General features: G+C 46.8%; 3 protein-coding genes across 3 annotated transcripts; 1 reads left to right on the forward strand and 2 right to left on the reverse strand.

The window, feature by feature from the left end:
* Positions 1–725: 725 nt before the first annotated feature.
* On the forward strand, positions 726–4,995 carry IL17B (interleukin 17B). The gene is made up of 3 exons (XM_035105260.3): positions 726–902; positions 1,999–2,324; positions 4,372–4,995. The coding sequence occupies exons 1-3, from the start codon at positions 882–884 to the stop codon at positions 4,616–4,618; spliced, it is 594 nt and encodes a 197-aa protein (XP_034961151.1). The 5' UTR covers positions 726–881; the 3' UTR covers positions 4,619–4,995.
* Positions 4,996–6,789: 1,794 nt separating this feature from the next.
* PCYOX1L (prenylcysteine oxidase 1 like) lies at positions 6,790–14,958 on the reverse strand. Its single transcript, XM_035105258.3, has 6 exons — positions 14,500–14,958; positions 12,664–12,870; positions 12,312–12,486; positions 11,019–11,230; positions 10,713–10,853; positions 6,790–8,212 (listed from the first exon to the last, which is right to left on the reverse strand). The coding sequence occupies exons 1-6, from the start codon at positions 14,798–14,800 to the stop codon at positions 7,554–7,556; spliced, it is 1,695 nt and encodes a 564-aa protein (XP_034961149.1). The 5' UTR covers positions 14,801–14,958; the 3' UTR covers positions 6,790–7,553.
* A 1,088-nt stretch (positions 14,959–16,046) lies between these two features.
* Positions 16,047–25,197, reverse strand: GRPEL2 (GrpE like 2, mitochondrial). Its single transcript, XM_035105261.3, has 4 exons — positions 25,047–25,197; positions 21,556–21,709; positions 20,026–20,107; positions 16,047–19,558 (listed from the first exon to the last, which is right to left on the reverse strand). The coding sequence occupies exons 1-4, from the start codon at positions 25,133–25,135 to the stop codon at positions 19,206–19,208; spliced, it is 678 nt and encodes a 225-aa protein (XP_034961152.1). The 5' UTR covers positions 25,136–25,197; the 3' UTR covers positions 16,047–19,205.
* Between the last annotated feature and the right edge of the window lie 1,050 nt (positions 25,198–26,247).

Consider the following 26,247-nt stretch of genomic DNA (forward strand, 5'->3'; position numbering starts at 1 on the left):
CTTGTCCCTAAGTGGCCTTTGCGCTGCCCCCAAAGTCCCTTCTGGGACGCTGGCTATGCTAATTGCTTGACTTTGGGGGATGGGGTGGGATCTATACCTTCCAGCCCTTGGACAAGCCCTGCATTCAACAACCCACCCACTCAAAGCCAGGCCTCCCAGGTAGCACAGAAGGCCCTGCTCTCATTCCCTCAGCCTGGAGAAACGCTCTTCACCACTTTCCAAGATCAACATTCAATGGTCATTCCTCTTGCCTGAGAAATTTGGAAGTCTTTACAATGGAATACAGTGGTACCTCGGGTTAAGAACTTAATTCGTTCTGGAGGTCCGTTCTTAACCTGAAACCGTTCTTAACCTGAGGTACCACTTTAGCTAATGGGGCCTCTTGCTGCCGCCGCCGCCGCCGCCACGCGATTTCTGCTCTCATCCTGAAGCAAAGTTCTTAACCTGAGGTACTATTTCTGGGTTAACAGAGTCTGTAACCTGAAGCATCTGTAACCTGAAGCATCTGTAACCCAAGGTACCACTGTAATACCGGGCTACCCCCAGCCTTCAGAAAGCTCCTTTTTGCTACCCACCCTGGAGTCCTCTAAGCAGGTGCTTGAAGCCAGCCAGCCTGTGGCCACGGTTTGCGCTGTCCCTGGGGGAAACCTACATGCCTGCTGGGAAGTAGCAGGCAGCGTTGAGGGCTGTCCCTCCTGGCTGTCAACAACCTAGCTGGCACCCTGAGGAAGTTTCTTGATGCCAGACAGGCCCACCTCCCTGGCGATGAAGCAATTAGGGGCTGTTGCTTCTCTTTTAAAAGCACCCAGCCCAACTCGCTCCCTTCATTCAACGCAGAGGGAGGTCATCTGCAGAGTCCTCGCTCAACCACCCACACTGCTATGGAGTGGGCTTCAAAACTGGTAGGTGCTTGGCTTTCTTTGTGCTTCTTCTTTTTTACTTTCTATTTATTAACGGTCTGTCGGGCTTGTTTGCTTTGGGAAGTGTAAACTTTGCCTGGGTGAACTATTGCTTTCAGGGCCTGGCACTGAGGAGACAAAAATGACCTCCCAGACAGAGAGAGGGGGAGAAAGAAAGGATCCCATAGAAGGAAGCACAGATGGGGACAAAATGGAGATCAGTTAAGAATTTCGTGGGAATGGTTGACTTGTGGCATATAAAGTTCTTCTGCTTATGGCAAGGCATGGGGGAGAAATTCAGTTCACTGCATGTTAAAAGGTGAACCGACTGAATCCACACATCCCAAGACAATATGCAAACCGAAACACAGCCATCCTACAAAATTTGGACTTCTCTGAATTTTGCAGTGCAGTTCTCCAGGCAAGTAATGTGCACAAAGCTGCTTACATAGGGTAACACACCCATAGGAATGCATATTTTTTGGAAATAGAATAGAAGGAGGAGGAATTGCTTTGCAAAATGTCTATTAGGCAAGATCGCATATTAAAATGTGTCTATGAGGAGAAATTTGCACCTTGATGGGGGAGCATCCTCTCCCTGGGCTCTTCCACTCTGGTCTTCATTGAGCATTCATTCTGATTTGTTGCCAGGGAGGTTATATGACAACAAGCATTCATCCGGATTTGCTGATGGGCATTTATGCATCACTTTTCAATGTTTCCTAATAGCAAAATAATTGCAGCTGCGCTAGAGTGACAGAGTGTGCTAATCTACTTTAGCTATGCCAACCTAAATTTCCTCATAGGCAATTTCATCCCTCCTGCAAAATACTGACAGCCTAGGGGCTCCCTCTCTCTCCCAGCTTTGACTAAATTACTTGAAAGGGGACAAGTGCTGGTGACTAGCTATACAAGGAGTGTATAGTGAACCTTTGTCCCTTCCAGATGTTGCTAAACTACAGCTCCCATAAGTCTTAGCAAACATGGCCAATGTCTAGGGATGATGGGAGTTGCGGTTCAGTAACCTCTGGAGAGCCAAAGGTGCCCCTGAGTTGTATGATCGAAAGTACCCAGTGTGCTTTCTTTTCTTCCTCTCCAGATGGTTTTCTGTGCTATCTGCCTTTCCTTCACACTTGATGCCTCCAGAGAAATAAAAGAGCAAAGCAAGGGAGCTAAAGGAAAGAAGAGAGGATCAGCAAAAGCCAAGGTCCATCACCTGAAGGCTCAGGAATCCTCACCTGACCCGGTGCTGAGAGTAAACCCAGAGGCTTCCACAGACTACACCCTCGTGGAGGATTACGAGCGCAGCATCCATGAGATGGTTAGCCAGCTGCGGAACAGCTCTGAGCCCCTGGAGAGCAAATGCCAAGTCAACCTGAGGCTCTGGATGTCCAACAAGAGGAGTCTGTCTCCGTGGGCCTACAGGTGAGATAGAGCAGCAGGTCTCAAGGCACTGGGCTTGTCCCACACAGGTCTTCTTGCAAGCCTATCTGTACAAGACAAAAAATGGTGGTCCTGGCTGCATTTTGTTTTCTACTGTATGTGGTATTCACCAATCTGTAGCCTAGAGCAGTGGTTCCCAATACTGTAGGTCAGGCATCCCCAAACTTTGGCCCTCCAGATGTTTTGGACTACAATTCCCATCATCCCTGACTACTGGTCCTCATAGCGAGGGATCATGGGAGTTGTAGGCAAAAACATCTGGAGGGCCGCAGTTTGGGGATGCCTGCTGTAGGTGGTCCATGGACCCCCTCCATGGCACCATTCATATAACAAGAACTACCACAGAGATATCAGAATTGTCAAACGTAGGGGGGTCCATGGCTTGGCTTTTGAAAACTTAATTGGGAACTACTGGCATAGAGGCAACAGCATGATAACTGGTCTCTATGCTATTAGTCTGTGTGGTGTTGTGGGGGGGGGGCGGTATATTTGCTTCTTTTGAACTCAGACCCTTCTGCTGGAGACAGAAGGAAGTGGGTTGGCAACAAGTGCCCCCCCACCCGTCCCATGCAGGCGACAACCTGCTTCAACACTTGTGATGCCATCACACATGGTCAAGAGGCACCTTGGACCTCCTATCAAGGAGCTCCACTAGCATGCTAGGATTTATTTGTAATTGGTTTAAAAACAATTACGTTATCTAATCAGCCGTTTCCCACCCTATTGTGGCCTTTCCAAGGGTTGTGGCATTCCCATATGTCACTCATTAGCATATGCTAATTAATTCCCATATTTAATACTGCCCTAGCCTAAGACTCAGCCAAGAAAATGCTAGTGAGGTAGCAGAAAGTCTTGGTAGCATTGGCCCGATTTTGTGGCACTCTATCCCCGCCTTGTGGTGCTCTTGAAAGTGCACGCATGTGTCGCTTTTCTGAAGGGCTCAACTGAGACATTTCACCCACCTTTTTAAGAACCAGAGGCCACATAACTCTGATGGATTCAGCACTGCATAAAATCAATTCCTTTTTGGGCCTTGTGGCTGTAGTTTGATCATGACAGAAGGAACAAGTTGGACCGATGCAGTTTACCACATCAGGTTACCTGGGACCTTTGGCACATGAAGCCACTGTTGTTTCGATGACGACACTTGGTTTCACCAGCTCAATGAACTGCCCTCTGCATGGAGTGACTGAGCAGTTTTCTTGAATAAAGCTATGTTGTGTCAATGGGTAGCACCAGTCTGAGGCCTGCATTCAGACAGAACCATTTGAAGCAGTAAAGACTTCCAAATTCTTCTGACTATGCCTCTGGCACAGGGACTTTAAAAACAGTAGCATGCATTACAGAGTTAGGATCGCATCTGTCTCTGTATATTTTTGGGTGGGAAACAGATTCTACTACCTCATTTCCAAGCTATGCAGAGTGGGGCTTGGCTCAAACAACACAGCAGAGGCAGTTCAAGAAATCTATCCCTGGGGCACGGCATTCTGATTATTTCTGAGGCTGCACTCAATGGTCTTTGGCAAGCCTATGGCCACAATGTTCCTCAGGACCTGCCTGCAAACATCACTTCAAAGGTGGGTGTCGCATTGAACTTTCCCCCTCATACGGCGCAAGGACACCCCCTCCATTTCTCTCTGTTCACAGATGTTTAGCTCCGCAGTCACCATTCCTTTCTTGCTATTGTCGTGGCATGAATGCCTACCATTGTATGACCATTAGAAACTGGAGCGTGAGCATGCACCATGGTGCTTGATGCCAAGGTCTTCTATCGAGTAGGTCCTCCTACATTTGATGGGCCTCTCTGGGAGGATTCAGCAAGTCACCTCCTGTTGCACCTTCCAGTTGACTGAGTTAACTGACACATGCACTGGAAGGTGCTACGGTAGATGGTTGCTGTTACCCCCAAATTCTGGGGCACCTCTAGGTATGTACCTTATGTGACCTGCCTTCCTATCCTGAGTAGCCCCACCCCCTCTGCCTCCCAAATGAATGCGCTTGTTCTGATGTCGGCACGTTTCCTCTCCAGGATCAACCACGACGCAGCACGAATCCCCCCCAACATCCCAGAGGCACACTGCCTGTGTGCTGGGTGCATCAATCCCTTCACCATGCAGGAAGACCGCACCATGGTCAGCATCCCCATCCACAGCAAAATCCCAGTGCGCCGACTGCTGTGTGAGCCAAGCAACCCCAGCCGGAAGAAGAGGGGGTGCCGCAAGGAGTACAAGACCGTGATGGAGACCATTGCTGTGGGCTGCACTTGCATCTTCTGAGAGCAGAGTTGCTATTCCTGCTTCGGGTTCCCTAAGGGTTGTTTGTGCTCTTGTCTTCCTAGCCTCATCTCCCTCTTCCGTTCTCCCAGAACGTGCTCTTTCTCCTGACAAGATGAGGGAAGACCCATGCGCTTCCAGGGGCCAAAGCTGCTTTCTTTGGACTCCTCCTCTCCCATAACCCGCAGAGAGGTTGACAGCACCACTTGCACACAGCAAGAAATTAGAATGGTAGAATTGTAGAGCTGGAACGGACCCCGAGGACCATCTGGTTCAACTCTCTGCGATGCAGGAATATGCAGCTGACCCGTTTGGGGATCAAACCCACAACCTTGAGTGCTTTCTGTGTCGCACAAACGGTAATTAACTGTATCCAACCCAGATCCAGAGCAAATTGCTTCATTTCACCCTAATAGCTCTGAATCTACAGTCACTGGTGCCAGTTTTTACTCTTTGCCAGGCACACCTGCTCAATCAGATGTTCAGCAGAAAGGGAAGCTGCTGTGTGGCTGCTGCTGCTGCTGCGGAGGAAGGAGATCCAACGAAGGTGCAGCGGCTTCAATCATCTTGCCCTCCATCTGGGGCTCAAAGCCCTTTAGCACTGGCTTGACGGCTGCTCAGTTTGCAAGCTGACTCTGTAGCCCATCTGTTGGAGTTGCTCAGGGCTTAGGTCAGGATGACGTCACCATGCAGAGAGGCCCTTCCATGTCCTCCTTCCTACTGGGTTGCACTACCAAAATGGAGGCTTTGATAGGACACATCTTCTGTGTCAACTGAAGGCCCAAAGCTAGGCCACGGCTCTTTTGACAGTGCCCTGCTGCCTTCTGTGTGGGAGCAGGAGAGTCTGTACTTGCTGTGCTTGGTGGAGAAGGAGAGGCCTTCAGTCCAAGGCTACTTGGCAGGCTCTTGTACACCTCACACAAAACTAACAAGGAGATTCTTATCTGAATACCAAGCAGTTCTAAGAGTCCTGTGCTGGCAGCCCAGTTCACAGGGCCTAGGTATCAGCAAAATGCTTGGCCAAGGAACAAGCACTGGGCTTTGGCACGTGTGCCAAAGATTGAATAGACTCAGGAGGCAGCAAGAGATCCTCAGGCAACTTATTTGTGACACCCCCGAGACAAGGACCATGGCCGTTTTGGGAACCCGCAACCCTTCTGCACATATCAGAAGCAGCATCCCTTGGCGCAGAGCCACAGCTCGCTGACAAGAACCCAGCATTATTATTTTTTGTATGCTCAAAGGTGCCAGGTTCAACCACAGGCAGCTCCGTTAAAATGGTTCCCAGGCAGCAGAGCTGCAGAAAGATCCCTGTCCAAGACTTTGGGGAAAGTGTAGTCAGTGAACACAGACAAGGCTGGTTTTGATGGGCCAGTAGTCTGCCTTCGTGCAAGGCAGCATCACAGGCTAAGAAGTCCAGGATTAGGAAGGGAGGCAGTGGAGACAGTTCTGGCTTGTGGAAGGCAAGACCTTTAAGCAAAACAGTGCAAGAGAGAGGGAGCCACATGCTAAGGCAGGGGTGGTCAACCTGCAGCCCTCCAGAGGTTGGTGGACTACAACTCCCATCCTCCCTGAACACCGGCTCTTCTGGCTGGGGCTGATGGGAGTGTGAGTCCAGCAACACCTGAAGGCCACTCCTGAATCTAGGAGCGGGGTTGCCTTTGTGCCAGAATGCCACAGCACCGGGGAGAAAAAAAACAGGCAGCTTTCCTTTCAGTTCGCTTCAGTTTCCCAGCATTTCACAGAGCAGCCGCATGCAGGCGCTCAGCTCTGCAGAACTTGATTAGAGAATGATATCAGCTCCTAGTATCCTTGCCCTTTCTGGGAAATGGCAGAACTCACTGACTTGTAATTTTGCTCAAGAGGATGCTTTGCTCTTGACAACTCAGCAAGTTATCCCTTGGCCGTAGAAAGGAATATGGGATGAGCAGGGCTCTAAATCAGCAGCACGGCAAGGAGTACATTAGCCACCATTTTGGGAGCTACAGAATCAGCTCGAGGAAACAGCATACAGTACCAAATCAGGAAAGGTTCCAGGTGTTTATACAGCAATTTCTTCTGGTTTGGAAACAATGGAAACCATCTTTTTTTTTGCAATTAGGGGGATTATACCCGTCTCCCCCCACCCCCCATCAAACGCAGGGCAAGGCAACACCAGCCATTAGCTGCAAGGATTTGAGGTGATCAGGGCAGTGGTTTATGCAGTTTCACATATGTACAGGAAGTCAGAGTCAAAAGGGTGTTAGAACCTGAGCGTTAGCCAATACCAGGAGACCCATCTCAGGGCTCTCTAGCTGACTACAATTAGAGGCAAGTTCATGAAGCTTGGCAACAAAGTAAAAGGAACAACATTGTTTTGGATGGCAAACCAGACACACACAAAGACACAAAAAGGAGTCACATCAGAGGCAGCGCTCTGCCCGTTCCCTTGAGTATAGAGGCCTACGCGTAAAGAGAAAGGCCAACACAAATAAACTTGGGAGGCAGGACTGCAGTGGCTTAGGAGGCGACCCATCCATTCTAGGGCAGGGTTTAGTTTTGTCCTGAACAGTCAAGGACAGTGGCAGTGCATGGACTGGGACAGCAGGTAAGGAGCACTTAGCCTGAAGCAGAAAGCCAGCCCATTGAGGCTGGAATCAGTATATGATACTGCCCATTAACCAGCTCAGGTCCCTTCCAAGGTTATCTCAAGAGGAAGCCTTACTAGCTGGGCAATTGTAGATATTGGCTCACAAACTCTCCAAAACATAGCAGGAAGGGGGATACACTTATTGTAGACAATAGACGCATGGGGATGTATGCCAAGTCTTCTGTTTCTCTCCTTGCTAAACCTCCAGTGTAATCCTTCAATACCCCCCACCCCTACCCCAATTCCCACCCTGCATGCACTAAAGGAAAGTGTCTTGGAAAGTCTTCTCTAGCAGCAACTGCTATAAAGTCACAGCTCAGTCTTCACTTTGTGCATCAAGTCCTTCTGGTCTATTTTCTCTAGGTCACGATTCCAGAAGTTGTAGGCTAAGAGGGCCACGTTTTTGGCCGCCACAGCAGCCATTTCCATTGAGCTGGCTGCCCACTCCATGCTGTTGAGGTAGTAGAGGTTATCGTGGAGGACAATGGGCGGGAGGCTCTTGGAAGACCCATAGTCAGGATAGGCCTGCCATTCCGTCACCTGGACAGAGTAGTAGGAACGGAACAGAGTCTTCAGCTCTTGCTTCCCCAAGGGGTGCTGGGAGTGGACTCGCCATATGGCTGCCTCTTGGGGCTGCTTCCGCCTGAAGGTACTGGATATGTTGACGGGGGAAATGTTGTCCATGGAACTGAAGAAGAGGACAGGAGCATCTGTGGTGAGGATGCTGGCAAAAGGGAAGAGCTTTGGATCTGGGAAGCCAAAATAAGAGGAGTTGAGGTAGCCATGGATGACGGAAGTGACCGTGGTGTGGAAGGTCCCTGGGGACTCAGCAATGGGAGGGTCGAAGTTCTGGAAGCTGATGTTGCTCTTGCTATTATGCAGTGGAGTAGCAATGACCACAATGTCATAGAAGCTAGAGCCTTGGCCTTCCTCGTCCTCATAGTGCACCTGGTAGAAGGTTTTTCCTTCTGGAAAGAGTAGAGAGAGAGAGAGCTCGAAACAGCAACTCAAATACACAACAACTACCCTCACATCCTGCTGAAGATTTTAAGGAGCTGAATGGGGTAAGACCTAGAAGTTGGAAAGCTTCTCCAACAAACTGCTAAGGCTCTGTGGTTCTCCATGTTCCTTAGTTAACCCCCTCCCCTCTGTTTCTTATTATTCTCTTGTTGTTGCTGGCTTAAGCTTCCAGACCCTGCCTGGTGAGCTAGACCAGACACATAGAGACGATATACATTTTGCACAAGTGACAGATATAAGAGTGACTGTATTTCTGACTGTCCACTAGTAAGCAGGTGAGTAATCTTCTCACCTTCTGTGTGCACAGATGCAAGTGATACTAGGCAAAGCCAAAATATTGGAGCATATGAAAGCGATGTCTATGGATGTCTCAGCCTTGGATACACCATCCAAAGGAGCACTGTTAACTATGAGGTACACCAGATCTGGCTGATAAGCTGCAGGAAGCAGTGGCCAAGGTGGTAGCTCTTCAGGTGTTGTAGGACTCCAATTCCCATCAGCCCCAGCCAGCATGGCCAATGGTCAAGGATCATGGGAGTTTGTAGTCAAGCAGCATTTGGAGGTACACAATAGCTTGGGAGATAGCAAGCATGAGACTGTAAGGTTCACAGTGGCAGAAAATGAAAGCATGTGAATGCAGCAGCAGTAGAACAATTGTGTTTTTTATACTGTAATGTTATGTTGCGAACTATCCTGAGATCTATGGATATACGGCGGCATTCAAATTTAATAAATAAAATAAATATAACAATGATGTGTTTCAGGAAGCTCTACTGGGCTAAGGCCAACTAAGTCACACTCAAGAGTATACCCACTGATGTCAATGGATTTAAACAACTTGTCCACTGATGTCAATGGATATTCTCTGAGTATGGCTAATGCTGGATATTACCTACTGCCTATATGCCGTAATTTAAAAATAATAATGAAATATAGGAAGGGATGTAGACAAGATGAAAAGGGTGGGAGTTAGCCGATTGTAAGTGCTTAAAGAGAAATATATTTTCATAAAGATTCCTACTGTGAAGAAAACATTGTCTCTTAAGAATTTTTTCATTTATTTTTTTTTAAAAATGATCCAGTACTAAATGATCGAGGTACATAAGGGGAGAATTTTGTTGCTCCTCACTGACTGCATCACAAAATAATTCAACTTGTCACACCTGCCTGGCCACATCTACATAACGCAATCACAACGGCACTGAACGCACAACCGAGAGAGAACACTGGATTTTCCCGAGTATAAAATAATGTACTTTTTTAGTGCTCAGAAAACATGACGACCCTGCAATAGAACAGCGGAGAAATGCAGAGTCTGTGCAGTAAATATGCCTTGTTTATAATTTCTTGTGCAACCAACTGATCATCTGGAAAGGCACTGAGACAAGTGAACAGCAAAGAAGGTCCCAAGACTCACTTCCTGCAGATCTTTGTCTGCAGGCATGTTCTGGCTCCTTCTTTGCAAGCATTTTCAAGACACAAGTTGGGAAATGTAAAGTTAAAGTGATCCCTCAACTTCGCCCCTGGCATGCAAGGCACATTGGTGGTATACCAGCTGCTGTCCATAATAAGGTCTCCCAGGTGGCGCTGTGGGTTAAACCACTGAGCCTAGGGCTTGCCAATCAGAAGGTCGGCGGTTCGAATCCCCGCGATGCGGTGAGCTCCCATTGCTTGGTCCCAGCTCCTGCCAACCTAGCAATTCGAAAGCACGTCAAAGTGCAAGTAGATAAATAGGAACCGCTACAGCGGGAAGCTAAACGGCATTTCCATGTGCTGCTCTGGTTTGCCAGAAGCGGCTTTGTCATGCTGGCCACATGACCTGGAAGCTATATGGCGGCTCCCTCGGCCAATAATGCGAGATGAGCGCGCAACCCCAGAGTCGGTCATGACTGGACCTAATGGTCAGGGGTCCCTTTACCTTTACCTTTAAGAGAAGTACAACTGAATTGGAAAGTTTTAGTTCATGGGTAGGCAAACTAAGGCCTGGGGGCTGGATTCGGCCCAATCGCCTTCTAAATCCGGCCCGCGGACAGTCCGGGAATCAGCATGTTTTTACATGAGTAGAATGTGCCCTTTTATTTAAAATGCATCTCTGGGTTATTTGTGGGGCATAGGAATTCGTTCATCCCCCCCCCCAAATATAGTCCGGCCCCCCATAAGGTCTGAGGGACAGTGGACCGGCCCCCTGCTGAAAAGGTTTGCTGATCCCTGTCTTAGTTCCTTAGGAGATCTGAGCTGGTCTCCTTCTCGTCACTGTTTGCCAAACCCTGTCTTTGCCCAGCCAGCATGGCCAATGGTCAGTGATGATGGGAGTTATGCTCCAGCAACATCTGGAGGGCACCAGGTTGGTGACCCGTCATCTAGCTAATTTGAAGGATTCAAGCAAAGGTAGTGCCCAGTCCTGTTACCCGAGATCTCTTGGTTCTGTTTCAGCTCTGGGCAGCTTACCTGAGTTATGCAGAGAAATGGCTGTCACAGTGGCTTCAATTATGTTGGCTTTCGTCAGCTTCAGCAAGCCTGAACACACCAGGTTGTTGCCACCTTCCACAGACCACATGTTGCCCTGTGCCCCTGCTAGGGACATTGCCCCTGAAGATAGAAATTATGTGTCATAATAATAATAAAGTAATGAAGACACCACTCCCTCCGGCAACATGCCCCGGTCTATCGAGATCAGTCAGTGCTCCACTGGAAAGAGACACCTTTGGCCTTGCTTGGTCGGTCTGCAGCAAGATAGCAAAAGGTGGCACTCACCTGCAAACGCAGGCACCTGTACTGACTGGCCATAGCTGGCACGGAGAATGGCCACAATGACCTCATCAATGAAGCGCTGTGTGATGCCCACCTCCAGCAGGGACTCTGCCACAGAGCGCTGTGTCATGTTGACAAACGTGTCCCCACCCAGCGAATGCAGGAGCTCCTCAAGGCGAGAAAACGCATAGCCATGGGCCTGGTATTTGTAGATCCTGCAGGGCACAAAAGAAAGGGAGACAATTCTGGAGCAGCTGGATCCTTATGCCAGGAGATCTGAAGAAAGTTTAGTGCATCTCTTCAGCCTCGCTGAACACTTTCTGGGTTTAAAGGAGAAGGAAGACCACCCTCTTTTCCTCTCCAGGGGTCCCACCACCTCTGTCTTTATTATTATTATTATTATTGTTGTTGTTGTTGTTGTTGTTGTTATTATTTGCATTGCCTTTTTATTGATACATCAAAAAAGAAAAAGAAAAAAACAAGACAAGTAATACAAACCAAACCATAATATGGACATTATTAATTACAAATCAATAAAACAAAAAGCGGTCCTTGAACTATAGACCAGACCTCCCATCTATTCCTTATTTCAATTATCTATGATTTGTTGCCAATACACATTTTTGTCTTAAATTAACTAATTAACTAATTATTGATTTATCTAAGGTTTCAGATCTTTCTTAAATCTACTACTAAAGTTATTCAAACGCTGCGACAGAGTTTAAACTACTGTAATTGTTTTTCAAATAAACTTTAAAGACTTCCCATTTTGAAATGAATTCCTGTTTTGGTTTCTTCTTTATTTTTTCTAGTAAACTATCTAACTCTGCATAATCTGTTAACTTTTGGATCCATTCATGAATAGAAGGGATTTCATCATTCTTCCACTTTGTAGAGATAAGAATTCTTGCTGCCACCGTGGCATATAAAAACATACTCTTCATTTCTTGTGGGATGTCCAGATCTGTGATCCCCAGGAGGTAAGCTTCTGGTTTTCTCTTGAAGGAACTCTTTATTATTTTTTGTATTTCTAAGTGGATACTCTCCCAGAATGCCTGAATTTTATTGCTTAGCCACCACATGTGGTAGAAAGTGCCTGATTTATCTCCTCCAGCAAATACTTAGGACATTTTTGTACATCTTTGACAGTTTCCAAGGTGTTAGATATCATCGGTGTTGCATTTTTAGGAATTTTTTTTTTTTTAGAATATAACAATTTGTAAATTTCCAATTATTCTTCCACAAATTTTCCCACTGTGGCATGGTTATTGAATACCCACCACCTCTGTCACATACCTCATGAACTTCTCCATAACCTCCTCCACCCACATCTGTAGGCGCAGGAAGCTCATGCCATAGTGCCACCAGAGTCGGAAGAGGTTCAGCAGGTACCAGTCTGTCTCCTCTAGGGCAAACTGCTCCCCGCTAAAGATGGCACTCTTTCCGGCCAATTCTCGACGGTGCTTCAGCCCTAGGATAAGGGGACAATGAGGTAGAAGAGTAAGTCTACTTTCTATCCTTCATGAGCCAGGGAGCGCAGGCAATGCAGCCTTCTGCTTTTATAGTACTGTTTTGCAGATTCTGTACGGGCTACAAAACCTGGCCCGAATGCAATCGTTTCCAGTGTGATGATTGTACCCACACTCACCCAGCAGCTTAACAAAGTCCTGCATGTGTAGGTTGAGGGAGTGAATGGAGGCACCACCGATTTCATACTGCTGTTTGTTGACAGTGACTGTAGCCAGGCGGCCCCCAACAGTGTCCTTTTCGTACACGTCCAGTTGCACCTGTGGCCCAAAGTACTGCTGCAGAAAGTGAGCCACCGAAGAACCGCCAATCCCAGCTCCCACTACAGCTGCCAAGGCAAAAGCAGAGGGGTGAGGGTAAGGCACAGCAGATGCACGCCCACCTCCGACCACCCGTCCCACTCCCCAGAGGACCAGCAGCTTGCTCATCTTACACACAGCCCCTGAAACAATCCCTTGTCATGCAGATGAAGAGGAAGGTTTTCCAACCCAGTCATTTGGCCTGATATTTTACCCATGTTCTTTGCCAAATGAAAACTGTTCTATGAAGCAATGGAAAGTTCTGCAAAAGGCCATTGGAAGCTTTCATCTGAATCTCTCAACATGGTTACCTCTCTCTCTCTCTCTCTCTGTGTGTGTGTGTGTGTGTGAGTGAGAGAGACGTGTGTGTACCAAGCTGTAGCTTTATGCCAAATATCACTCACATTAATTACTTTGCATGGCAAGTTGCTGCTGTCTTCATATGCTCAAAAAACGTAGTAGTATTTTCTTTTAATAAAAAAAACCCTACAGAGCAAGAAAAACCCCACCATGAATGATTTTGAGATTTTGATTGGTTCCAAAATGGTAGCTATGGAAGCATCTAGCAAAGTCACCCGAGTCATGTGGCATCTTAAAGACCAACCAATGCTCTCATGATCTTGCACTCATTAAGTACAGGAAATCTTCATCAAATTGGTCAGGTACACATTTCCTAGCTGCAGAGTTAAGGCACCTCAGGGGAATAACAACAACAAAACAAAACAAAAACAACAACAATTTATACCTCGCCCATCTGGCTGGGTTTCCCCAGCCACTCTGGCTCCCAACAGAATACTATTTAAAATAATAAAGCGATAAACCATCTTGTCCAAGCCCTGGTCCATGCAGGAAACCTGCTGCCACAGCATTCCTCATACATGGGCAGCCAGCATTTGCTTAAAAACGTCTACTGAAGGAGATGCCACCACTTTCCAAGGCTTCCTGTTCTGCTCTGTTCCACTGGCAAACAGCCCCTACCACCAGGAGAGCCTTCCTAATATTTAGCTGAAGCCCCCTTTCCCATTATCTAAACTCACTCAAGTTCAGAAGTCAGGGGTGATGAGTGGCTATAGAAAGAACTACTGTGTAAATCAGCCCCACATGCCTATTGAAGTCCAACATCCTCTGGCTACCCTTGAGCAACTTGCCATCTTATTCTTGTCAACAAAGGCTTTGTGTGCCTTTGTTATGGTGGTTGCTATTATTATGAACAACTGCATTAATGACGAATCCTGGGACAAATGTCATACTGGAGAATGTGTGACTAGCAGGCAAGCACGGTCTGTGCATATCCAGTAGGGCTGGGAGGTGTCCTTGTCTGGAAGCCTGAAGAGCTGCTGCCAGTCAGTGCAGACAATCCTGAGCTAAATGGACCAACAGTCTGGTTCAGCAGAAGGCAGCTTCCTATTTCGCCACTACAAGAAGCATCCTTAATGCCAATTATTCAGCCCTAGCCTCCTGCATGCCCTGACAGGTCCGTGCAGCCTCATCCTCGTGACTATTTGTTTCGTATCTTAAACACTTCTCTTCCCTCACACCCCCGTCGACAACCTCACCCCGGACGGGCGGCAGAAGCGCTCCGATCCCGCCAGGAGGCCTCGCTTAGACGCGTAAAAACCCCGTGCTTACGCGCCTGTGATTTCGACAGCAGCGCCTACCTATTTTGCCGGGCGGGGCATCCCCTGCCGCAGCGATGGGGGGATCCCTCCGCATCACCCCTACAGCTACCACGGTGAGAAACAAAAGCAGCCGATGCGAGGCTGCCGTCATGTTGGCGGGAGGCGGAAACGCAAAGCGCGACGTGCGCAGTTTACATCTCCGCGCAGCCGAGCTCCGGCTCGCTCGCCTGCCCGACGGCTTCTCGGCTGCGGGGCTGGCGGGGGAGCCTCTCGCCTCCGTCCACTCGCAAGCAGCGCTTCCCGAAGGAGCGAGGAGGGAGCAAGGGCTTGGCTTCTGCATTGGCTGCGCCTCTCGCAGCGCCGCCTTCTTCGCGGAGAGCAAGGGGCGAGAGGCGGCCTCCTTCAAGAGACGCCCCTTCTGAGCCGAGGATGCAACCTCCAACAGGGAACCCGCGGCCCGGCAGGCTTTCGAACTACAACTCCCGTCATCCCCCACCGTCGGTCATGAAGTGCAAGGGCTGACGGGAGTTGAAGGCAGCCTGGAGGGCAGCCTGCGGGTTCCCTTTGCTTGCAGCGCGCAATTGCCTCGCGGGCTCACGCGTTAGGCTTCGCGCAAATGCATAAACCCGATGCTTTTAGCTCTGAGTCCTTGCTCTGAGTCCCCTCGCCATTCATCATTTGCTGTTTTTCGAAGCTTAAAACGGGGAACGGTACAGCCGCAGCACGAGTTCTTGCCTTCTTTTGTGGTCGGCCGTGGATCCGCGTCTTTCCTAGAAAGACGCTGGTTCTTCTTTTGAACTCAGCATGCAAGGGGAAAGGGCCCCACTCTGCTGTCCGTCTCCATCTTTGCATCTCCTGCAGCATTAAGAGGAGTGGGCCCTCGAGGTGCCATTTTTGCCAGCCCTGTCTTGGGTGTAACTTGGAAGGGTTGGTTTGCTTTTCACACACTTTGAAGCTCCGCATGCAGGCATCACTGAATAAATATAGGATTTCGACATTCGGTTTGCAAGTGTAAAAAGCACAGCCCTGCCAAGTTCAGCACATGCTGCTGGTGCAGTTACACCTGATGGCGAAGCAGCGAGAGCTGGCTCCAGGCACCTGGACCTTCGGCAGACCAACTCTGTGTTACAAAGGTGTCTAAAAATGTGACATGAATGCTGGCAACATCAACCTCGCCCTGTGGGAATCCCTTGAGGACGACCACAGTGCCTGGAGGCAGTCATTCAGGTCATGTATCCACAGCAGTAACCAGATAAGGGATTATATCAGCAACAAATGGGACTCCTCATAGCATGATCTTTCACATGCAAAAAGCTAAAAATAATTCAAAGCATTCAGCCAGAGTGCATTTTAGGCTAGTGTGCTCTTTTATTTACTACTGAAGAAATTAAACATTGGATAGTGACTGTTGTCATGGTGCCCGCGGAATATAACCCTTCTAGCATGTGTGCTAAATCAAAGCACGCACAATTAAATCACGTTTCCCCCCAAGATTCTGGCTGATTTCAAAATGGCAAGAAATCAAGCATTTCTAAATTTTTGACTGGGCATGTCCTCTTTAGGAGGCATTTAAAGTCAGTACCACGTTTCAGTCTCGTAAAGCTAACTTTTATTTGTAAGAATATGGTGCAGAGTGATTTCAAGACATTGTTATGTTCTGAACAACTTGAGTTTTCTTCCTCACCCAGAAAAAGCCAAAACTGTTGGTTTAATAAATGCAGCATTCAACTGTACAGATTTGTATTATACACATAAATAGTGCACCACTTTTTTGAGCAATTCAACAACTGGAAGACAAACACTGTAATCTGTGTGTTTTCTTGGAAATAAGCCAATTGTACTCAGCAGGTCTTGCTCAGGGTAATCGTTCACAAGATTGCAGTTCAAGATGCAATTTAAATCTTATTTCCTATGGAACTTCTGAGCAAACATGCATGACTGTGCTGGAATTTTTTTTGTTCTTTTGCCTTGGGGGAAAAAACAAAAACAAATCTTAAATCTATTTTAAATTAGAAATGTGCTCTAACAATCTCTTATATTACTCTAAGGATCATTCACTTGTAGCCCAAAGTTGCCCCCCCCCCAATTTGGTGCTGCAGATAACCCTTTGGGGATTAATTCAGTTCATGTACATCAGGGGTGGCCAACTTCCAAGAGACAGCGATCTACTCACCGAGTTAAAAACTGCCAGTGATCTACCCCCTTTTGGGGGGTTCAGGTCAAGGTTGATTAGCTTTTTTTAGGAAGAAGGCCCAATTTTGGGGGGTTCAGGTTGAAATTGTTGAACTTTTTTTAGGGAGGGGAAAGCCACGTTTTTTAGGGGTCCAGGGCAAAAATGTTGAGCTTTTTTGGGGGGAGCCAAACTTGTTGAGCTTCTTGGGGGCCCCCAGTGATCTACCACAGATGTCCGGTGATCTACTGGTAGATCACGATCTACCTGTTGGACGTGCCTGATGTACATCTGCCTGAGAATATGCCAGAGATGGTTTTAGGGTAGCGTGCCTGGTTTGGCTGCATTGGGTGCCGCCCTGCAGGGGGCATCACACCAATGCTGTAGAATGAACAGCAAGGACTGGGAGGGGGCACTGAATTTTAGTGTTGCTGCTGAAATCTAAGAGCCCAAAGCCCACTGCTGAATATGCTCATATGAAACACCACTTCTTTCTGACTAACTAACAAGAGAAGAATGTATATGGTAGGGAGGAAATCCTGGAAATAAATACCGACTTGAATCTTTCATTTTTGTAATTCCAGAGTCAAGAGATCTCTCTCTGGACAGTACAGACAAAGCTAACACAAATAACACGGGAGCCAGCAGAGTCTGGAACTTTCAGCTAATGAATTCTAACCAAACCTAGACAAGATAGCAAGGCAGGTCAAAATTCCTCTGAAAAAGAAAGTGGGTGTGAGTCTAAAATGAGGCCACCCCCACTGAGATTCATTTCTCTGAACTTTCACCTAGGATTCAGAATGAAGCCAACATGTTGGGTCACCTCAATCATCTCTTAAATAGAGTTAGGATTTTTCACGCTTGCATGTTTAGCTTATCTGTCACACAAAAACTGATCAGAACCAAGCAAAACTGATCAGAACCGAGCACCCACTTGTTTACCAAATGATACCAATTTATTCTCTAGCTGGAAGTCGCCTCATAACTTCGGCTGAAACTCTGATCTGATAATTTCCCTGCTATTTTTACTGAAATTAGCTGAAGTACACTTCGTTTAGACACTTTCATATATAAATATATATTTAAAAAAACTAAATAAAAAACAAATCATATATTTTGATATCTAGTAGTCTCTGAATCCAGATTTTTCACAGTGCAATTTGCATAGCAATTACTTGTGAGCTCAAACTCGAAAGACTACAATTCCCTTTTGGAGTACAAAACTATTCCATCTCTTCCAGCATCGATAACATAGCAAATTGTGCTTGAAAACTGTGGTACATAATTTAAGGGAGAATTTCAGGCCAATAAACCTGAATCTTCACAAAAAGTCTATTTCGTTCCCTTAAACTGTTGAGCTACTGGCCCATTTTGTCCAGTATTTTAAATGGCAATTAGAAAGGACTCATCCACATCCTTATACATACCACAGTGGGGATTTCACAGGGTTGAAATAGCCAAGTAGCATGAGGAAGATCTCCAACTGCAGAAAGAATTTACAAATTAACAACTCCAGACACACTTCTGTTGGGTATCAAAGCCCCTTCACACTACTCAGCACTCCTTTTCAAAATGCTTTTCAGCTGATAAATAATTGTATCATTTCTGGGAGGTAGGCAAGTATCATATTCCCACTTTACATATAGAAAAGTAGAGGTCGCAGCAGCTGAACCAAAATTCAAGGAAAGCAGAGTGCATTTGTAAGAACACAGGAAGTTCTAATTTAATCACTTCTTAAACCAAGTCAGACCACTGGTCAGTATTATCTACACCATGGGTAGTCTACATTCTGGACTACAGCTAGGGTTGCCAGACTCAATAGAGGACAGGACTTCTGTGCCTTTAATTGCCCTGCTCTCTTTTGAGTCTGGAAACCTTAAAGAGAAACCAGCAGACCCTTTGTTTAATTTCCAAGCAAAGGGTCTGCTGGTTTCTCTTTAAGGTTTCCAGACTCAAAAGAGAGCAGGGCAATTAAAGGCACAGAAGTCCTGTCCTCTATTGAGTCTGGCAACCCTAACTACAGCTCCCATCATCCCTGATAATTACTCATGTTGACTGGGGCTGATGGGAGCTGTATTCCACAGCATCCTGGAGGACTATCCCTTTGTCTCCCCTGACTGGTCTCAGATATTTGAATTCTGCCTTGAGATGCCAGGGAGCAAAATGGTACCTTCTGCATACAACATTGGTCTACAACTGAGCTAGTTCCCTTCCCTTCTTGGAATTATAATAATTCCTAATTAGGAATTATTAGGAGTCCTCCTTCCCTTCAAAACCCACAACAGAATTTAATGGAAAACCAAAACCAGAAAAGTCACAGCACTACCTCTGACTGAGAAACAGCTGCCGGGGAGAGGGGGGGGGGAGAAACACTATTTATGACACAGAGCAAGTCATATTAAATTAGCTGTACATCTTGGAAGTGAAGATCAGGCCATTGCACCCCATCCTGAGAGGCCAGCAGAGGTAACAAATTTGGCTTAATAAATAAAAAATCCATGCTATAGCAGCAACAGTCATGTGGACAGAGAAATCAGTCCATTAAGGTCTCAAGTATTAATAAAACGTGTCCACTTCATTCCTGTGATTCTACTGCCACACCCACATGTGCATGTCTAATAGTGCGGCCGTGAAGTTTATAACCATCCAGAGTCACTAATGCCACGGTGCCTGGCTGCAGTTCCTCTGCTGGCACATGACAGACTATTTCGTGATCGTAGGGGTCATATTTGCCACCCATGGGGTTCATTTTCTGCAGGCCGTGCTTCACAAATATGCTTTGCAGTTTGGACTCTATGAGAGACAAGCCTTCGCATATCTTCTTGAGAGTCAGAGTTGGGTCGTCGTGTTCGCCACCTGTGGTACTCTTGGTGGTCTTCTCCAAGATATCGGCTACTTCTACCAGGTCTCTACAGAAACTCTGGATGCCTGTAGATGCATAGATCAGAAAGGTAAGGGTGACTGTTCAAAGGGCAGACACAATGCATTAGAGCAGGCACCCCCAAACTGCGGCCCTCCAGATGTTTTGGCCTACAACTCCCATGATCCCTAGCTAACAGGACCAGTGGTCGGGGATGATGGGAGGGCCGAAGTTTGCGGATGCCTCAGTCCTTATAACATTCTCTGTATAAAAGAAGAATCAAGGTCCAGCAGATACTGGCAGTCAAACCTTTTTTTAAAAAACAAAACAAAAATCCCTGATAGATGGACTGCTGTTTTAATTAACGTTTGTGTTATTTGCTCATTGATTATATTTGCAACATAAAAGACCCTGAGATAAACATTTTGAAGGGTTGTATATAAATGCCTTAAATAAACAAATAAAGCAGAGCACATGGGGTGGTAGGTAGAGCTTGTTGCAAGCTCTGCACAATACCAGCACCCTTTTTACTCACCAAATTTCTTAGCATCCTCGACAAACTTCTGCGTCCTCCGCCTAACATTTTCAGAATCTGTCAGGGCTCTTTGGTACCGTTCCTGCACACACAGTAAGAAGCAGAGTCAGACAAGAACATCCCCCAAAGCAACAGGGCAATTGAGCCATCTAGAATGCTGCAAGCCTGGACCAAGAGGGTGGAGCACAGCTTTGCTTGACAGACACAGCCTTCAGTTGCTGCTCTTAGATAAAACACATTGCCTGTGTGGCTTCCTGCTGAAATGAATGGGCCATATTGAAAAAGACCTAAAAAGATCTCCCTGCCCCACTTCACTACCCTCTTCTACTAACAAACAATGGCAAGAAATAGCTACAGCAGATGTACATGCATACATACTTATGTAGCAGAAAGACATTGGGAAAATGTGAAAACAGCATCTCCTAACATAAACAATGCCTTGTTTATTACATTTATTTCGCAAAATGTATATACAGCTTGAGGGTAATAAAACCTCAAAGCATTGTACAAAAAGACAAAAACCCTAAGATTTTTGTTAAAAGCACAGTTAAAAGCAACTACTTAAAACATTTTTTAAAAATACTAATAACTAAAATCAGCTGAGAACCAGATTAAACACACATATCAACAATCTGCTTGTCTGGATAGGCTTGCCTAAGCCAAAATGGTCTGCTGCCATTGTCCCTCCTTATGCTGAGCACGGGACAAAGTCTAGTGACGTTCTCTAGACACTGTTGCTCATGCTATCCAGAGAGTATACATGTAGACTTCCCCCTGGCTTACTGAATACTGATGGACTGCGAGTGCACAAACGCATCCCATCACAGTGAGCGTTTAGTGGATGACAGGAAGGACAGGCACTGCTACACAGAACGGTGCTTTCCCCCTGTGTGGAAAACAACAGTTCAGAGTTGTTCCTTTTGCCTGGCCCCTCTTTAAAGAGCCCAGGCAGGCAGCAGTGATGGTCACTAGAGATGTCACCAGCTGGGTATCTGCTGTTCTGGAATGTTTCGACTATTATCCTGTGAGGACAGCTCTACGTTTGGAAAAGTAACAATAAATAGCCTGGGTATAAAATGCTTAAGAGTAAATTCAGTGCACGTAACGATGACGGCTGCAATGCTGTACACCAGGCCTAGTGTCAGCTCTCAGCATGGTCAGGCAAATGCTGGGGCCTGCACACCCTGGCAGGGCCCCCTGGAACTGACATCTTGCTGGTATATCTTTGTCACCATCCTCTTTTTTCCTCTATCAGCCGGAAGGGACCCAAACAAACAGACACTTGTTCTGATCCGCTCTCACCACCAGCTAGCCTGCCTGGAGGAGGAGGAGGCTGGCAACAGTGGCAGGAGTTATTCTGCGGGGGTTCCAGGGAGAGAGTGGCAGCAGGGGATGCTATCTAATTCTACTAATCTGATCTTTTGACTACTGCATGCTGTAGACTTTGGGACTGGGTATTTAAGACACACAAAAGCCGAAACCTTAAAAAAATGTGTTAGGGAAAACAGCCAAGTTAAGGACGATACATACTGTTAAGACACGGACTTGTTCTTCCAATTTGGTGGCTTTGAGCTCTAAACTGTTCTCGGTCAGATGTCTAGGCTCATCAGGAGGGTCTTCCGGACCACAGTCATCGCCCGTGCTCCTCTGCTGCGCAGCAGTGCTGAAGGCAAAGGACAAGCCTCTGAAACAATACAGTGGCAAACAATGAGAGAAGCAAGGGCACTTTCAAAGGTGTCTGTTTAAAAAAGTGAAGAATCAGCTAGCTCCAGCCTTGTGTTTTCCCACTGGACTTGGGTGGAGGCAGCAGTTGTCCAGGTCAAGGGAACACAGGCCTCAGTCTTGTGCTATTGGGTGGGAATTTTTATTCCCACCTCCTTCCAGCAGATAAAGATTAATCTCTCTCCCAATCCTGTGAAGGAGAAAGACTGAAAAGCAACAGCCTTGTGCACGTAGGTTGGAAAACTTGATCCGGGTGTCGTTGACTAGCGAAACTACTTGCTCCCCACCCCCCTTTTAAAGCAACTTCTCTGTGACATTAAATGCTGGTTGGCCAGTAAGAAGAGAACTTATATTGTGCACATCCCTTTAGCATTTACAGCATGTGTGTGATTATGATTACAGAGGGAGCTTGGTGAACCAGCCATTTGCTACACTTTGTGCTCAACAGCATGGGAACCCAGGTCAGTTTTATGTATCAATGCTAGTTATAGCAAGAATGTAAGACTGTTCTGCAGGACAAAGACTCTTTGAAATCACCTCATTCAGGTTGTTGGCAACATGCCACATATCATAACAGACTGTGTACACTATTGTTCAGCTGATCTGAATACACTCACCTGAAAAGCATCTGGGGCAGTTTTGTAGACATGCAAGCTGTTTTTGCCAACTCAGAGCTGTGCTGTTGCTAATATGCAAACTATATGGGTGCTTTAAATCATAAAAGAGGGATCTAGCTGGGCTCCCATCAGCCCCAGCCAGCAAGGATTATGGGAGTTGGAGTAGTCTGAATGGCCGCAGGTCCCATGCTTCTATTACGGTATAAACAAAACTCTACTTTTTTCTCTTTAGGTGAACAGGGCTCAATGCTTTGCCAGAATTTTTAATATGTTGCCAAGCTCTGAATGAAACTTGCTGCTCAGTTCCTAATGGAGAAGAACACTTTTACATTAACATTTATTGTGTCCTGAAGCACTCAGTTTAGTTAACAAAACGGAATCAGAAGAAATTGCTTCCTTAAAAGTTGCCCTAACGCTTTACTATCTGAAGTACATGTGAAAAGAGGGCTGATGTCTACATTTGGAGATGATCCAACAGTGCTGTGTTTTGTGGTGTTAACCACAAATTCTGATTTGATACACTGGTACACTCCACGCCCCCTTATCCCCACTGCAAACTATGACCTTTGAAAATGTCTAACTAACCCATATCTTCATCCAAGGGATTCCAAGGCAACATACATAGACATTCCAAACTTCTATACAATATTAAAACAAACAATAAAAATCAAAGCGTTAATAAAATATTCAAAATGCAGGTGCCAGTCTGCCAATATAATTGCCAGACAGCCAGACTCCAGCACCTTTAAAAGAGGACTGCAAGGCAAACAAGCCAGTTGCTTAGGGTCAAAAGGAAAAAGTCTGATGACTTTTTTCTTGTGGCATCCTGGAAATATCTAGTTCAGTGGCTCCTAAACCTTTACCCCCAAAGATCACTTGAAAATGGCTAAGGAAGGGGCTTGGAGGCCCACTTTACAATTCCTCCACCTGTTATAGCAATTGTAATGTGCTAGGTGCTGTATGACTTCTTACTGTATTTTCACAGACGAGCCGCAGACCACCTGAATGAAGTGGTTCGCAAGCCACAGTTTGGAAACCCCTGTTTGAAACAGGACACTGAACTAAATGGACCTTTGACCCGACCTCACAGGGCTTTCTTATCATCTCAGAAACAGAGAGTATCTCAGTATCTCTCTTATCAGCTGCACAGAAAGGAAATTTCACCAGGATGCCTTCATCCTCCCTTCAGTGGAGAAGAAAGAAGAGACACCCAGAGAAAAAGGCACAAAATTGGGTGCAATCCTCAGAGACACACTGATCTAAAATACTACATAAAAAGCACCAGGAGAGCCCATTTCGAGCGCCTGGGTGCTGTGGCACCTTCTGAGTGCTAACACACCTCCAGGTGAGGAAAAAACACCTCCAGGGAGGGAATCTGGGAGAGACCTTGCAAATTCCCAAGAGCTGCATGAAGCGGGCGGCAAAAAGGGGAGAGGATCTAAGCCAGTGATGGCGAACCTATGACACACGTGTCAGACATGACACGCAGAGCCCTCACTGCTGGCACGCGGCCCATTCACGCTGTTGTTATTGTCCCCCCCCCCATTTGTTCTCCCGCTCCTCACACTACAGCTTGTCTCCACTGTTAAAACCCGGATCCTTTTGTTGTTGTTGTTGTTGTTGGTAGCCAGAGATTGGTTTTTAACCCTTTCTGTGCTGTTTTTTCTGGCGCTTTGGCAGACTATGTCGATGCTGCGTGTTAGTTCCAGCGAAGGTATTATTCATCATTTATTTCTGTTCTCTTTCCCCCTTCCCAAAGCGCAGCAGCTTTGGGGCATCCCCCACCCCAAAAGCAAAGCAACGTTTGCACCCCACCCAAAAACCTTCAAAAACCTCAGCAGCTCCCCGCCAAAAGCTCAACAACTCTGGGCACTTTGTGATAAATAAGGGTTTTTTGGTTTGGTTTGGTTAAATAATTAGTTTTTGGTATATTAAATACAGTTATATATTACAATGATACATTTTTGTTATTTAAACTATAAATATCACAAAACTGGTTTTTTTTCCTCGAAGTGACACACCACGCAAGTTATGCTCAGTTTTTTGACAAATTGTGACACACCAAGCTCAAAAGGTTGCCCATCACTGATCTAAGCCTTGGTTCCCAACATGGGGCACACGCCCCACAGAGGGGGAATTTGATTTTTAAGGGGGGAAATTCGAGAATGAGTTAACAGTTAATGGCCTTTTAGGCTTCCTCCACGTAAATAGGAGTTCACTTTTTGAACAATAAGAATTATATGTCACCATAGCTGCCAAGTTTTCCCTTTTCTCGCGAGGAAGCCTATTCAGCATAAGGGAATTTCCCTTAAAGAAAGGGAGAACTTGGCAGCTATGTATGTCACATGGGGGGGGGGTGGCACCAGGATTTTAGAGATGCTTAGGCGGGGCATGGCCCAAAAAAGGTTGGGAACTACTGATCTTAAAGCAAAATGAAGCAGAACCTCCCCAGCCCCGCCAAAAAAGAGCGCCGCCCCGGGAAAACTACACGGCAGCGGCGGAGGTGCAAGTGGGGGAAGAGCCAGAAAAAGGAGAGCATCCAAACCCCGGCGGCCTGCGCAGGGGCTCGCCATTGTCCGCCACCTACGGGGGAAAGAGGGCGACGGCTGCACTGGGGAAGGTGGAGGAGGAGGAGGATTGGAAAGAGCCCATTTCAGCCAGCCCCCCATCCGCCCCCTGTACCTGTCGTAGCGCAAGTGGTGGTGGCTAAACTGGAGCAGGGGGCTGAAGCAGCGCCCCGCCACCCGCGCCGACCTGACTGCTGCTGCCATAGCCGTCCCAACGGACGAAGCGTGGCCAACGCTGGACCGCCAGGCGCCGCCGGTGGGAGGAGACAAGGGCGGCGGCGGCGGCGACTACAACTCCCGTCAGTCACCGCGACCTCCCACTCCCGCCCGCCCTCCTTGCGGCGAAAAAAGGGCCCCGCCTTTCAGAACCATAGAATCAAAGAATCATCAGGGGAGGGATCTCGAGGGTCATCTAGCCCAACCCTCTGCCATGCAGGAATCTTGCCCACGGAACCAGTGAGCGAGTGGAGTTGCCGGGGTCACACCTGTATTAGAAGGGCGCTTGGCTGTAGCATCTCCACGCGCAAGGCGCCTTCTCTGCTGTGACAAGCGAAATTTCAGATTCCGGTAGGTAGCCGTGTTGGTCTGACGCAGTCGATACTGTCAGTAGCACCTTAGCTTAGAGACCAACTAAGTTTGTTTTGGGTATAAGCTTTCGTGTGCATGCATCTCCCAGCCTGGAGATTTATTTATTTCTGTACCTGTGTTTCAAATCTAGATGAGCATCTTCCAATTCTCCAGGCTGCAATTCGTTATATTTTTATTTTTAAAAACTTTTATTTTCAAATTAGCAAAAGGAAAGAATTTACTTAACCAAATTCATATGCTGCTTAGACCTTCTTGAATGTTTTTTTTTAAAAAAAAGCACTGGCAGCTGACATTAATAAGAATATTCTGTTACTCTTCACTGAGATGTGTATATTAATCTAGGCTGTCCAAATGGGAATTGAAACAAGACTGGTGTAGAAAGGGCTGGAAGTTCTTCCCAGACCACTGAGTAGTAGATGGTGGGTGTTCGTCCTTCTAGTCTTGAAGCATAAGTCTCTCAAACATAATGAGGGCTTGCAGAATTTGTCCTCAGTCCCCCACACCATATAATTTGAGTGTGTGTGAATATCCACAAATATCAAGGATTTATCTAAGGCAAGGTTAATATGACCAATCATTTCTGGCCAGAAAGCATCATTCACAAATGCCCATATCATATCCCTCACAGAAGTGTTTTCTGTGTTACATCAACAACTGAATTAGCCAGTTCCTTCCTATAAAGGCTCTGTGGAGTCCAATATACCCGGGGGCTGGGGGGGATTGTTTAC

This window comes from Zootoca vivipara, chromosome 2 (assembly GCF_965207765.1).
Source record: "Zootoca vivipara chromosome 2, rZooViv2.hap1.1, whole genome shotgun sequence".
NCBI classification, from domain to species: Eukaryota; Metazoa; Chordata; class Lepidosauria; order Squamata; family Lacertidae; genus Zootoca; species Zootoca vivipara.